Below are 15258 nucleotides of genomic sequence, written 5' to 3'. Positions count from 1 at the left end.
TTAGAAGGGATCCTGGGAGCCAGGCTTCAATGGCCACCTAATTATCATATCAATAACATATGCACAGGAGAACCAGGACAAGCACTTAACACCAGGTTAGCAGAATATTGGAAGACCCTGAAATACCAAAATATTGACAAAAGTGGATCCTCTAAAGAATCTATGAAATGTTGTGGCAGATCACACAAAAATGCCATATTTTTAATTCAATGTATACAAAAGAAAAATCCAAGAAGAAGTAGAATAAAAATAGCCAACCTAGTTAGTGTATAAAGGCACTAAACCTGGAAGGACAAGAAATACAGAATTGCTGAGATGACTTAAAAAAACAACACACTGTATCCTGCAACACTTCAAAGAATGATCAATCATGTGACCTGTTTAATTAAATAGCCACTAGTTTTTCAATATGATTACACTAATCATATTATTATGGAAACATTATATTTTGTAAATTATTTACAATTACGTTGTATACAAAAAAATTGTACTGAAAATAGCAAACAAAGCAGATTGAAGGAAGATTAACCCAAAGTCACAAACATTCTGTTGATTATTATAAATTGTGTGGATAAGCATCAGATTCTAAATTATATACACATTGTGAACAAAGTTTTTAAATAATGAAATATTACAGCACCAAAATGTTTGTAACAGGTTATCTTCCCATGTAAAACTGTATTGTCTGGTACTATCCATGGTACTGAAAGGATCTAAAAATTCCCATTTGGAAGTTTTGCTGTATTCCAAATTTACAGCTTTATAAGACACATTAAGAGCACCCAATTTATTGCTGTAATACATTCCATCATATACCTTTATGAAATTCAGGAGAATCTATCTATCAACATATTTCTTCAATAGAAAATATTTTATCTGTGACCAACAGCAACAGCAATACACTAGATTGTCTACAAGTTTTATCAACCTGTCACATTTCAGCCTGGTCTGAAGTGCTCCAGTGTCATAATCTACTGGCAATCTAATCTACTGTTCAGTTCTAAGAAAGAAAAGCTATGCTTTGTTGCTTTTCCATAGCATGACATATAAGTGTGTGTCATCTGAAGCCATGGCAAACACAAAGAATGATTATTCCATATGAGCAGGCATGCTTATTCAACATCATGAAATTTAAATGAAATCTGGCTACTTTCTGATTATCCTTACAAAAACAATTATCCTTAATTTTACAAATTCTTAACCCAAAATATTTTCTATAGCATGCAGTAATCAAGATACATAAAGGGAATATTCCTCTTTTTTCATATTATTTTGCAAATGCTGACATGATTTGTCCTAATTTTTGACAGGAATACTCATAATTTTTTTCAATACCCGAATAGAGCTTATAAAGCAAACAGGAATTATCTCCATATTCAGATGTGCATCATTGTTGGCCCAAGGGTTATATTTGGTTTTTAAATAGAATATCAAGGGTGGTTATATTACAAAAAATAAAGTGGAGCCATCTAAAGTTCTAATTGCATTGAATGATTGTATGCATTTTTGCTAGCTCTGAAACTAAAGATACTGTACATAGTGTGCACACTCTATTAAGTCTCCTTTTTTGGTATTGAAATGTAGATAACCTCTTCCAATCTGTTGGTCACTATGTCATCCTGCAGTTTTGTTGGCATAGCTTAGTTATTTATTTATTTATTTATTTATTTATTAAATTTCTACCCCGCCCTTCTCCCAGCGGACTCAGGGCGGCTTACAGCCATCTAAAACAGGTACATAATACAAAAATACTAATTTTAAAATGTAATTAAAATAGAATATTAAATTATTGGCCTTTTCTTTTTTTTTTAAATTATTTTAAAACCAAATTAAGATAACCCTTAGGCCAGTCCTGCTAGCTTAAATAGCCATGTCTTGAGGGCGCGGCGGAAGGAGGGGAGATCCGGAATCACCCGGATCTCTGGGGGTAGTTCGTTTCATAGGGTGGGGGCTCCAACCGAGAAGGCCCTCCCCCTGGGGGTTGCCAGCCGGCACTGTCTGGCTGACGGCACCCTGAGGAGACCCTCTCTGTGGGAGCGTATCGGCCGATGAGAGGTAATCTGAGGCAGAAGGCGGTCTCGGAGATAACCAGGTCCGATGCCATGGAGCGCTTTGAAGATGATAATCAACACCTTGAAGCGCACCCGGAAAGCCACCGGCAGCCAGTGCAGCTCGCGCAACANCGCGGCTGCATTCTGGACTAACTGGAGCCTCCGAATGCTCCGAATAAAGTTAGAATCTTTATTGTTTCTCCTTCTTTTGCATGCCATATACAATATGTGTTGATAATCCAACAGATCCTGTAGCCTCCCAACTAGGTAATTACCAGAGTGCTGATCTAATTTAATCTTTTAGTACCAGAGGTTCTAGTAAGTAGGAAAATCTCTTCAGGTATTTTGGATCTTAATATTTCTATAGTACAGTTTTGCAGTTTCATTATGGTTTCCTAAGCCTATATTTTCTCTTTCATCACTCCCACATTGAGAATCCAATGTCCAAACACAAGCAGCACATCTTGTTTGCAAGTTCACTTTATTTCAAATTGAACTTGATTTTAAAAACCTCCTCTTCTATTGCATCAGTGGTTGGAGTATAAACGTGAATGATTGTCATATTAATGAGATGTCCAAGAAGTCTAATTGCTAAAACATATGATGAATGGCTGCAGGAACAGAGTATGTGTCTAATGAAGAGAAGGACTAAGTCTTCCGATATTTGAGAGGCTGTTACAGAGAAGATGGGGCCAACCTATTCTCCAAAGCACCTGCGGGCAAGACAAGAAGTGACAGATGAAAACCTATTAAGGAGATATCCAACCTAGAGCTATGGAGAAATTTCCTGACAACTAGAGACAATTAACCAGTGGAATGGCTTTCCTACAAAAGTTGTGGGTGTTCCATTACTGGGATTGGACAGCTATTTGCCAGAATGGTATAGAGCGGGGGTAGGCAACCTTGGCTCTTTTACGATTCGTGGACTTCAACTCCCAGAATTTCTGAGCCAGCAACGCTGGCTCAGGAATTCTGGGAGTTGAAGTCCATGAGTCATAAAAGAGACAAGGTTGCCTACCCCTGATATAGTCTCTTCCTTAAGCTGGGAATTGGACTAGAAGACCTCCAAGGTCCTTCCCAACTCTGTTATTCTGTATTCTATTCTGCATTATGATATTATTTGGTCATAGATTGCATTGTAGCCAAATACTTTTCTTGCTATATTTTCCTAACTATAAAACCATCATGGCTCTTTTTTTCCCCTATCCTGAGTGATAAACTGTTTGATCATCTGATTGAAAATGTTCAGTTCTCAAGTCAATGATGTTGACTTGATATCAATTTGTAATTGTTTCATTTCAATTTTATGTATTGAGCTTTCCTCTGTTCATGCTTCTTACATTCCATGTATCTACTATAATTCTATCTTTGCAGCTTTGGATTTTCTTTTCCAGCAACTATACATCCCAAAGATTTTAATGTAGCCATGTCATAAACAACGAACAATCCTCAGCTCTCCCTCACTGGCTTGTTGAGTGCCAACTGACCTGAAGGGTCCATCATCTGGCACTATATGTCAATCATTTTATAGTTTCTATCCATATGGTTTTCTCAGTAAAATACAGGAGTGGTTTACCATTGCCTTCTGCTGCACAGTTTGAGTCTGTGCCTTTGTTATTGTCAGTAAAGTGATCATCTGCCTCTGATATCTTCCTATATCGCTACTGCCCAAGATAGGTTTCTGCTTACTTTAGCTGGTCAGCTGGAATGACCTTCATGCATGGGTATCCCTGCTGGGAATATATACTCTTGGTATACAATGCCTGACCTTCTTCATTCACCCCTCCTAGGAACATACCCCCACCACAAAGAGGCAGCACAGCAGGACTTGGGGGAACTTATGGAATAAACCTATCAATATATAATAAAATGTTGACAAGAACTCCCACTTACCACAGGATTTGTGATCCTGGTTAACAAGTGAAACTTTTTGTCTTTTCATTTTGCCTTAACAGAGCTTGGTGAGAAGAAAAATTTAAAATGAGGGGAATTTTCCGAGTTTCTCAACAATGACATGAATCCCCAGGTTTAAAGCTACTCGTTGTTACTTTATACAGCAAAGATGATGTTAATTTTCTCTGAATGTAGGTAGAGGCTCCAAAGCATGTTTTAACTCCCTACTGTGTCACTGTATCAATGATTTATCAGGCAGGAGAGGTTTGTGGGAGAAAAACAACAGCAGCAGCAGCGCAGTATTTTTTGTAGTCTCTCAACAGGAATAGGGTTAGATCAACTTTTCTCTATAAAGCTGCTTACCTTCAAACAGACAGTAAATCACCTCTTGCTTGCTTGCTTGCTTTTTTTTCTTTTTGTGCAAAGAGCACACCAAAAGGAACATCCCTATCACTCTAGATAATGCATCAGTGAGCAAATGAATGATTACATGTCGGCCCATCATTTTGGCTAGGGGGAAATTCAATTTTAGTAGCTCTCCCCAGCTCATGAATTCCTAATAGCCTTTAAAAATCCGGTATAAAATCACCCAAATGAAAACGGTGATATGGCTGACTAACACAAAAGTCAACACTCTGAATAATAGATCAAATCACCAGTTTCAAGGGAGTAAAAGGAAAGAGGTGATCCACATGTTCCCTGACTATTTTGGAGATGTGATTTCTTTTTTTAATTTGGCATTATGTGACCAGGGCCAGATTGGAAACAAGCTATCTGGTGAGCTTGATGGTTTTAAAGAAACCACTAAGCATTCTTTTTGCTGATGTTTGCCACAGTGGTACTCAACTGTAAATATGCATACTTACATTAATTATAAAGCACAGAGACAGAAGCAGTGCATTACAACAGAGTGTTAAGAAGCAGATCACAGAAAGCTAGGATCAAATCTCACCGAGCTGTATGGGTTTATACTAATCATAAAATCCATCTTTAAAAAATTAATAATGATAACAAACACAGAAAGCTTTCCTAATGCACTAATACACAAATAGGTGGAGAGATGTATTTGCTTATACAGTATTACTGTCAGGACAAGTCCAATAATGACATAAAATATTCCAGCCAAAGTTCTTTTCCTATAATAATAATAATAATAATAATAATAATAATAATAATAATAATAATAATAATAATAATAATAATAATAATAATAATAATAAAGTTGGAAGGGACCTTGGAGGTCATGGAGTCCAACCCCCTGCTCATGCAGGAAACCCTACACCATTTCAGACAAATGGCTGTCCAGTCTCTTCTTAAAAACTTCCAGTGTTGGAGCATTCACCGCTTCTGGAGGCAGGTTATTCCATTGATTAATTTTTCTAACTGTCAGGAAGTTTCTTCTTAGTTCTAGGTTGCTTCTCTCTTTGGTTAGCTTCCACCCGTTGCTCCTTGTCCTGCCTTCAGGCGCTTTGGAAAATAGCTTGACTCCCTCTTCTTTGGGGCAGCCCCTGAGATATTGGAACACTGCTATCATGTCCCCCCTCGTCCTTCTCTTCGTTAAACTAGACATACCCAATTCCAGCAGCCGTTCCTTATATGTTTTAGCCTCCAGTCCCCTAATCATCTTTGTTGTTCTTCTCTGTACTCTTTCTAAAGTCTCAGCATTTTTTTTTTACATCGTGGTGACCAAAACTGGATGCAGTATTCCAAGTGTGGCCTTACTAAGGCATTGTAAAGTGGTATTAATACTTCACATGATCTTGATTCTATCCCTCTGTTAATGCAGCCCAGCACTGTGTTGGCTTTTTTGGCCGCTGAGCACACTGCTGGCTCATATTTAAGTGATTGTCCACTAGGACTCCGAGGTCCCTCTCACAGTTACTACTATGCTTACATCTAATAGACAGAATCTTGCCACATCTTCTCAGCCTAACAGATATATCCTGGGAAATTCTAGGGAGTCCCTATCCTAACTTCCTTCTTCTGTTTCCTATCCGGCTCTGGACTGGGCTGCCTTTTGTCTCAAGCTCTTTACTGGAATGTGCTTTTCTGCCCTGGGTAACTATAGTTTCACTATAGTCCATCACAATTAGATATTTCAGAGCTCTTCTTTTTTGGTGAATTCAAACCACTCCACTATGGTCAGGATGCAAACAAATATGGAAGCAATTGCACAGAGTAGGCAGGATTTTGAATTGGATTCCATGCGGTCCAAAAAGCTGTTTTTGAGATGCAGATTGTAATATGGCACATTATAAAGATGCCGAAGAGCAGCATGATCATACTTGAAATTTTGCTCTAGAGTGGCCAGTATAACAGTAGTTTTTATTAGTGCAAATCTGCTGCTTGTGTTTTGCTCCATTACGTTCAACCAGAAGAAATAGAGACTTAAAATGACAAAGGGGAAGGCAACACTACACAAACAGGGAAAAGTTGGAAAGACATTTAGCAAAACTCTAGCTTTCCTTCAATAAAATTGTTCGACAGTATGAAATCTGGAACTGCAAGTACCTCCAAATTCTCCACATTCGAGAAGGGGAAAATGTGCAGAATATTCTTTGATATAATGAAAATTTCCAAGTATTTGCATTGTTTTTTTTGAAAAATGCTGGTCTAGAAAAGGATTAGTCATAAATAATTTAAATTTTCCAAATGTATTTCTAAAACTGCAAACAGACACTCCAACCCTATTTAGAAGAAACTTGAATCACCAAGCAATCAACATCACACAATACATTTATCAACCAGGGCATTCAGATACTGTATGTTTCCAGTTCTGTATTAATGTCTGACATAGGTATGGATTGTATGAAAGTATGGGATGAACAAGAAGAAAACTTGGAAGTCTTAATAATGACTTGTATGGCCATTGATCTCTAGCTCATTAGTATCAGATACTTTTTCTTCATAAAAATAATATGCAGGAATCCACTGCAAAATGTAAGCTAATGATGTGCAAAACTATACTTTATATTACTAAAGTCACTGGTAATACTCTAGTTGATACAGCTCTGAGATGAAACTTTCTTCATCATCAGTACCGCAAACTGAAAAGTTTTCCTTAACTCCAGCAGGTCTCTTTTCTTGGAAACAAATGTAGAAGTGAACTTTGGAAAATATTTTTTGGACTCCAGGATAGCGTATTGCCCTGGGATTCCTGGGCTCCCAGGTCTAACCATGCTTTACTTCCAACCTATACACAATTTGCCAGGCCTTTACCAAATGGAAACTTATTATTTTATTTTATAGTCTGTCTGTTTCTATGGTGGAAAAAGAGAGACCTCTTGTGGAATTTTATATATTTATAAATATTTATATTTAATGATATTAAGGATATCCCGAATATCCAAAGACCTACATATATATATATATATATATATATATATATATATATATATATATATATATATATATATATATATATATATATATATATACACACACACACACACACACACACACACACACACACACACACACACGTGTGTGTGTATACATACATGCATACACGGACACATACCATTCCAATTAATTCCATTTTTAAAAGCAACAGTGATTTCATTTTTTAAAAAATGTTAATCTTTTTGTAATATACTGAACCTAAAGAAATAATGAGAGAAAGGCAGTAACTGAGAGTAACAAGACATAATTCTATTAAAAGATTAAACAAGAGTAAAGCAAAGCAGACTGTTTAAGAACTATAGATGGAATCAACACATGCAACTAACACGTCTAGGGAGACTAGCATGGATAAACGGTTAAGATTATTCTTCATAGCAGTAGGGCCAATGCTAACATATTCTCTCCTGTGGGAAGGTAAATATGAGATGCTTATTAAATATATTACATACTCACTATTTCATATACAAGTGTCCTGCTTACATTTCATCCAGTTTTGTGAATATATTACCATTCCCATTTCAGCTTAGATGGAGTTCCCAGATATTTGTCAAATATGTCTTAGAGCTTTTGTGTAACAAAATTGCATTCTCTTTCCCAATTTTGGCACATGTGAAGTTAAGATGGATTTAGAGCTCTGAATATAAGAAACTCAGGAGAAGAGGCACGGTGTACTTCCAGAAAAAAATTCCAGAAATAGCAGAATACACTTGCCAAATTCTACAATCCAGTAAATTCCAAATTCTTTGATCTGAAACTGGATGAATACCAGATAGTAATTTACTTGTAGCAGAGGAAGAAATGAGATATCTCCATTAACATAACCAGGACCAGTGAGTGAGTGAGTGAGTGTTTTGTGTGTGTATTTGTGTGTGTATGTGAGAGAGAGAGAGAGAGAGAGAGAGAGAGAGAGAGAGAGAGAGAGAGAGAGAGAGAGAGAGAGAGAGAGAGAGAGAGAGAGAGAGAGAGAGAGAGAGAGAGAGAGAATGTTTACTGTGCAGTGTCATCAGATGTGACTACATAACATCATTATGCCAAATAATGACCAGGAAATATTGCCTTCACTCTCATTTTTTTTTAGATATTGGCTAAAAATCAATGCAACGTATCATAGCTAAATATCTATGGAGATTCTCAGTCATCCAGGTCACTGCTGGTTTGAAAGAAGGGTCAAAGAGGCTATCTATGTCAAAATTGAACAGCTCTCTCTCTCAACAGAGGGGGAGGGATACAACATTATGTATCTCCAGTCTACAACACAGTCTTTTCAGCAGTTCCAAGAAGGCTCCACACCCATTTGCACTACTCAGGTGACCCTGAGGGCACAGATAAACCTCCAAATGGCGGCAAAAACTCTCTAAAAGAATCAAATGACCATCTGTCTGCAAGGAATATAAATCCTTCCATTCCCCACCATTTAGACAAAGCTGAAGAAGTTTCTTGGATGAGAAGTGAATCATCTTCAAATAAAAACAAGAAAGTCCAGTTGCCTCTTGAAAAAACCATCTATGGGACATGCAATCTATAAATGCAATAAAGTCACAAAGCCAAATCAAGTCAAAAGTATTGTTTCCTTTCCTCTTTCTGAACTGGTTAAACGTTTTGCTCTTTTTTTTAAACACCCTGAATAATCCCTAAAAGAGGAGCATGCTTTGGAGAGAGGTTCAAATTACTGTTAGCATTCATAAGTAGCAGATCCTAAAAAGATATGAGATAACTCAGCTAGTTTCAACTGCAGCTAAATCCATTCACAAAATGTTTTTATACTTTAATAAATGCTAGACCACACTAAAAGTAGATACCGTATCCCCTATGAAATGTATATCACTGGATATTTTTCAGAAATAAATCTCACATATAGGATTTGCTTGAAAATTCAGTGCTTTCCCTTACTTTCTGTTTCTTAACAGGATCCAGTCATTGACTTACAGTAATTATCCCATCAGCTTAATGTTTACATTTGTATCTTACAATATTACATAGCAATTAAATTCATTTTTGGAAAACATATAGATATAAGGATCCTTTAAAACAGGGGTGTCAAACTGCAGGCCCATGGTGTGGTTTTGCATCATGGCAAAACCACGCCCACCTCATTGCCGGCAATGGGGAAAAGTCACGATACGTCGCAACACGTCACGTGACATTGCGAATTTGACCCCCCTGCTTTAAAACAATAGTTTTAATTGATATGCTATTAATACTAATTTATGCATGAATTTTATGTAGTTTTTAATGTAGTGTGATTTGCTTCTGAAATATCTCTATTTCACTGAAAAGTGAAACATCAGCAAGTTTGTCAAGCATAAAATCATTAGGACAGTTTGGAGTATAAATTCAGGATCAGATCTGGCCATGAATGTAAAGAAAGCAGTTTTCTCCATTATGTATGTTTGTAACCTACAGTATGCATGCATTGTAGGCTTCATTTCGATAGGTTGATCCAACAGCATCAGTGAAATGCTACTTCTATTCACAAGGCCCAATCGGTCTAGTTGATTTCTGTTCTATCCATGCAAGCCATTATTTGACATTGCAGTTTCTTAGGGATACTGTAAATGCATTTGTGGAAAAAAATGCAATCTATTTTAAGAAAACAATAGTTATGTCAGGCTGATTGCCATCTTGTAATCTGGGCAGACAGTTTTAAACATGAAAAGCATAGTAAGGGACATGTCATACTGTTCTGTTCCAATTTCTACTTAAGGTTTCATTCATATTTGTTTTTTAATTTCCATAACAGATGTTTTACTTTTTTGATATATGGTGAAAGTAAAATATGGACAGAGCAGTTGATCACTGAAGAAAACAAATTGCATGTTCTGTGAATTGACTTTCTTAAACATTTGACCTAGTTTGTAAAAATGTTGATAGTCACAATACAAATAGGGCTATTACCCCTCACCCCCCCCCCAGCAGAAATATTGCATTGATATTTCAGGATTTCTGCTTTTGCATGACCGCGGTCACTAATGTAAAGTGTGAATATAAAAGTCAAGTGTGCAAAATCTGCAGATATAGCAAATAACCGAAGCATAATATAAAAGCTACTGTGAGAGGTGAGCCCGAACTGGACATTTAAAAAAGTTTAAAACTGGGAGGGATAAATGTACTCACAGGTGTACTGTCATCCGAAAAGATGTTCATACTGATAGAGCTGCTCATTTTGCCAGATGACAAGGAAGGTGGTGAAGGACTGCGCTTTTCTAAATGGTTCTGACTCTGTGTATCTTGACGTTGGAGATATTCACGCCATGCTCTTTGAATGCTATATGAAATTTGAAAGATGGATGAATACGAGCATATATTTTATATTCCTGCATTTCTGAAAGGCAACCCTTGTAAAACCGAAACAAGTTTTTTGCACACTATGGGAAATACATTTCTTAAAAATTTCTCTTTTGAATGCTGTATTAAAGACATATTTTTCCCTAAAAAGCTTCATCCAATAATGATTCCTAGGTGGTGTTTCCCCCAGTGAAGGAGGAATTTATCAGAACAAGTCTCTGGGGCAAAAGTTCATGAGCCTAGCTTGTAAAATGATCAGGAGAACCTGCCAAGGGAGCAAAGTATTCTCTCCACAATTTTAAATAAATGAATATATTTTAAAATCAAAGTCCAGGGTTTAAAATTATATTCTTAGAGTATATCACAGTGGGAAAATTAATCATATAAATTAAATATGCAGTCTTACATAGAAAGTCCCAAAAGTCTTACTAAATTCACTTACCGCTAACTTCAGATAAGATATTTAATGAACATTTCCATTCACTTTTTTGATAAAGCATTAAAGAAAAAATCTTAACCTGAACAGATAGAAAAAACTGATGCGCTGGATTAAAGTAAAAGCCGACCTACTTCAGCAGATGCTTGTGAAAAACAAAATGTGAGTGTAGCATTTTCCCCTAACAACAGCTGGTATTCAGAGGCATATTCCATTGGTAGAACAAGAAAGATGTGTGGTTTGAATGAAAAGTAATGCTTCCATTTCTATAACTTTACTTTATAGAGATTTTTTATTAAAAGAAACCAGAAAATAATCCTTGAAATTAGCTCTTTGGTTACCTGTATTTACCTCTCCACATAAGCATTACTGTTTGCTACACACTTCTGTCCAAGTGGACAAGCTTCTTAAAGTTGTTGTGAAAAAACTCTACACTTTATGTCACTAATCAGGTCTTGACAGCCCTTACCACCTCTTCAAATGGATGGGTAAGATGGTGAGATTGAAGTTCACTTTTTCCTTCTGTCTAACATGGTCCTTTGGGGGGGGGGGGAATGTCCTTCTTGTGCTTCTGAATCAAAGTTTTGTAGCACTGAGTTCATACTGATGGCATATTCAAAGAAATCCATGTGAATAACACCATCTGCATTCCCAAAAACTAACCATGAGTTTTCATGCTGAAGCCTGATGATGATGATGATGATAATGATGACAATGATGATTGCAAGGGACTGTGGTAATATTCCATGGTGTGAGGCTTTATTTCTGGGTCGTAAAGATGAACCAATATTTTATTGGTTATCACAATTCTGTGAAGAAATTTCTCACCTTCATTGTTTTGGCATGACAAAAATTATTGGCAAATTTCAATTCTTGAAAGTTTTATCTATCATCACAGTAAAAGGCATCCAACCTGCATAATCAACCAGTATTGAACAATATAAATAATGTGACCCAGTGTCCGTTTCAAATGCATTTTGAGTAAATTGTAGATTGTCAGTTCATCAAGCTTTCTCGTATGAAACTTATTGGTTGTTGTCATATTCCTTTGTAGTTCACCATTTTTGGCCCTGTTTGTGGCCTAGCTCTCAGAACTCATATCATCAGAGTCATCACCACAAACAATCTATATTTGGTGGTCAATTTCTTTACTTTGGCAGACAAAAGTTCAATCACAACAGACTGCTTGAAGTGTACTTACTTGAGGGTTTCATTTCACAAATAGCAACAGAATCTTTTATCACTACAACTTCCCATCAACTGAGGTGAAAGAACAAATGCTAAAGATGTCAACATTTTTAGTTTGTCCATAGTGCTATATCTTTGCAACCTATAATCCTGAGGGCATTACTTTTCATTCAGCCTTCGTGAATGCATCACAACTAGGAGCTATTGATACTTTTATCTTGCACAAAATAATGTGGATTCATAAACTTTTCAACAAGAAACATCTGTATGATGTTTCAATTGGTGCACCACAACTGTTGCTTCCGATACCTTTCTACAGCCTTGGCCAGACAAAAATTTGCTTTTTTTCCAAACACTGCAGAACAAACTGTTTTGATTTTAGACAGAATTTCTTCATATACAGTTATATAAAATAGAAATAAAAATATATTTGTTTTCTATTTTTTCTAGTATTCTTGTTACCCTTTTTGCTGTTCTGTGAAAGAAGCTTCCATTTTTTTTTTAAAAAAAGTATTATATTCTGAACTGTTAAGATGCTGAGTGGGATATCTACAAACACCAGATGGCAGTGTAATATCAAAGAAGCTTTGGATTTTGAATAGCTTTGTGAGAAGTATAGTAGTTAATTCAAAACATTGCTCTTTACATTACAACTGAATACTTGTCTAAAGAGAACTTCCAGAAAATAGCTGTATGATATTCTAATGTAGTTCTTTAAATTCTTATGCCGTTTCTCTGCTTCTTCTTCATTGCAAATAAAGGGTAAAAAAATGGACAGAGCAATTAATCCTAAAAGAATTGTAAAAAGATTCTTTTAGTAGACAGTCTGTGATTTCCAGAACCAATATCTCTTTTCAGTCACGAAAAAAAGAAAAGGAATCGCCATGATGTAAAAAAGATGTCTAGACTCTAGAAAAGGAGTGTCAAACTGCCGGCTCACAGGCAGGTTGCATCATACGGAGGCCGCGCCCACCCCAGTGCCAGCAATGCAAAAAAAGTCACGATATGTCGCAACGAATTTGACACCCGTGCTCTAAAAAGAATACAGAGAAGAGCAACATAGATGATCAGGGGACTGGAGGCTAAAACATATAAAGAACGGTTGCTGGAATTGGGTATATCTAGTTTAATGAAGAGAAGGACTAGGAGTGACATGATAGCAGTGCTCCAATATCTAAGGCAGGGGTGTCAAACTCGCAATGTCATGTGACGTGTCACGATGTATCACAAGCTTTTTTCCATTGCCGACAATGGGGTGGGCATGGTTTCGGCATGAAGCATCCAGCCTGCAGGGTCTAAGGGGTTGCCACAAAGAAGAGGGAGTCAAACTATTCTCCAGAGCACCTGAGGGCAGGACAAGAAGCAATGAATGGAAACTAATCAAAGAGAGAAGCAACCTAGAACTAAGGAGAAACTTCCTGACAGTTAGAACAATTAATCAGTGGAACAACCTGCCCCCAGAAGCTGTGAATGCTCCAACACTGGAAGTTTTTAAGAAGAGACTGGACAGCCATTTGTTTGATATGGTATAGGGTTTCCTGCCTGAGCAGAGGGTTGGACTAGAAGATCTCCAAGATCCCTTCCAATTCTATTATTATTATTATTATTATTATTATTATTGTTGTTGTTGTTGTTGTTGTTGTTGTTGTTGTTTGCTCCATATATCTCTGGAACAGTGTTTGAATTGCTGATGATCATAATTTTTAAAAGTTAATAACTTACTTTCCCAGCACAAAAATCCCAGGACTTACAGAAGTTCTTATTTTCAGTGACATAACAGTGACTTTCCGACACACAAAAAAAACCCATAACCAAAAGTATTATAAAGACTAAAATATATCCAAACAAGCAAATAAATTCCAAGGAAGTGGTGGAAGCATATGACACCTATATTTGGTTGTGAAGTTGTCAAAGGATTTATTTATTTCTGGCTTTACCTATTGCCCTAAAGCAAGACCAAATGAAATCAAAACAAGAGGAAGGTAGAAATGGTCAGGTACATACTACTGTTCTGTATGATAACATACTTGTTGCAATTGAGAGAACATTTTCAAAGAAGCCACAGCTGCTCCTAACTCTCTGAAAACTGCACCAATGATACGTTGTTGTTTTTCTGCAACAGACTGATGTGATTATCCTTTGGCCCCTCTCCAACTCAGCTGAAAAGTATTGAGACATGCCTCAGAAAATACCTGGGGGGATTGAATCGAAGAGAGGGAAATCCTGTATTCTGCTCCTTGGACATTGTGAACTAACTCCACAATGTCAAAAAAATGAAACGATTCTCTTTCCTTCACAGTTTATCTTTTGTGCGACAGCTACATCACAAAAATATTTTGATATTATATGATCAGTATCCCTGTGATTAAAATGCAAGACAATGGCTATGTCATATTGCCACGTCTTAGACAGGCCCATCCTGACTCTTTCAGTGTTTTTTCTTTGTTCCAAAATCAATGAGCCACACTAAAATCTCTTCCTAAATTGCACATTGCATTATCATGCAGAACTGTTAGTTTATGGAATCTGAATGGGCCCTGATCTGCTCTCCTTGTCATTTTTTTGTTTACCTTATATTTAAATAACAACGAAGGCACTGATACACTGAAGTCAATCGGCCAGGCCAACAAGATCCCCTGAGGTGAAGTAATATTGTAATTGTCAAATTATTTTAGGTCACTTACACTTTCACTTTTGATTCCAAGGGCTGTAAATTGATATGATATTTCTCAATATTATTCTCCATGTCCATGTCCATAGCAAGCTGATGGCTGTTAAGAAAAGAAGTTCTTCAGTATAATCTATTCATTCTTATCCACTTTGAAACAAAACATGTTGAACCTGCTTACTTTAAAATAGCTTTCCTCAGCACAAAATATTAGTCTCCCCCCCAAAAATCACAAATAAGAGCAAACTAATTTGCCAGTCTTCCAATGACATGGACCTTTTGTTTTAACTTATTTAACACTACTGCTTTAATGAGGATGGTTTGGACTATGTATA

General features: G+C 36.6%; 1 protein-coding gene across 1 annotated transcript in view; it reads right to left on the bottom strand.

The window, feature by feature from the left end:
* The window catches only part of LOC107302693 (schwannomin-interacting protein 1), a 313366-nt gene extending 298340 nt beyond the window's left edge, over positions 1 to 15026 (bottom strand). Inside the window, exons 1-2 of the mRNA XM_029287271.1 lie at positions 14940 to 15026; positions 10461 to 10611 (exon numbers count right to left, since the gene is read on the bottom strand). Coding sequence (XP_029143104.1) covers positions 10461 to 10611; positions 14940 to 15013 — 225 coding nt within the window. The 5' untranslated portion in view covers positions 15014 to 15026. The remainder of the gene's footprint in view (positions 1 to 10460; positions 10612 to 14939) is intronic.
* Positions 15027 to 15258: the final 232 nt, after the last annotated feature.

This window comes from Protobothrops mucrosquamatus, unplaced genomic scaffold (genome assembly GCF_001527695.2).
Source record: "Protobothrops mucrosquamatus isolate PMUCROS unplaced genomic scaffold, P.Mucros_1.0 scaffold_281, whole genome shotgun sequence".
Classification (NCBI taxonomy): domain Eukaryota; kingdom Metazoa; phylum Chordata; class Lepidosauria; order Squamata; family Viperidae; genus Protobothrops; species Protobothrops mucrosquamatus.
Note: the sequence above shows the minus strand (reverse complement) of the source record. Positions and strands in the feature narration are given on the sequence as shown.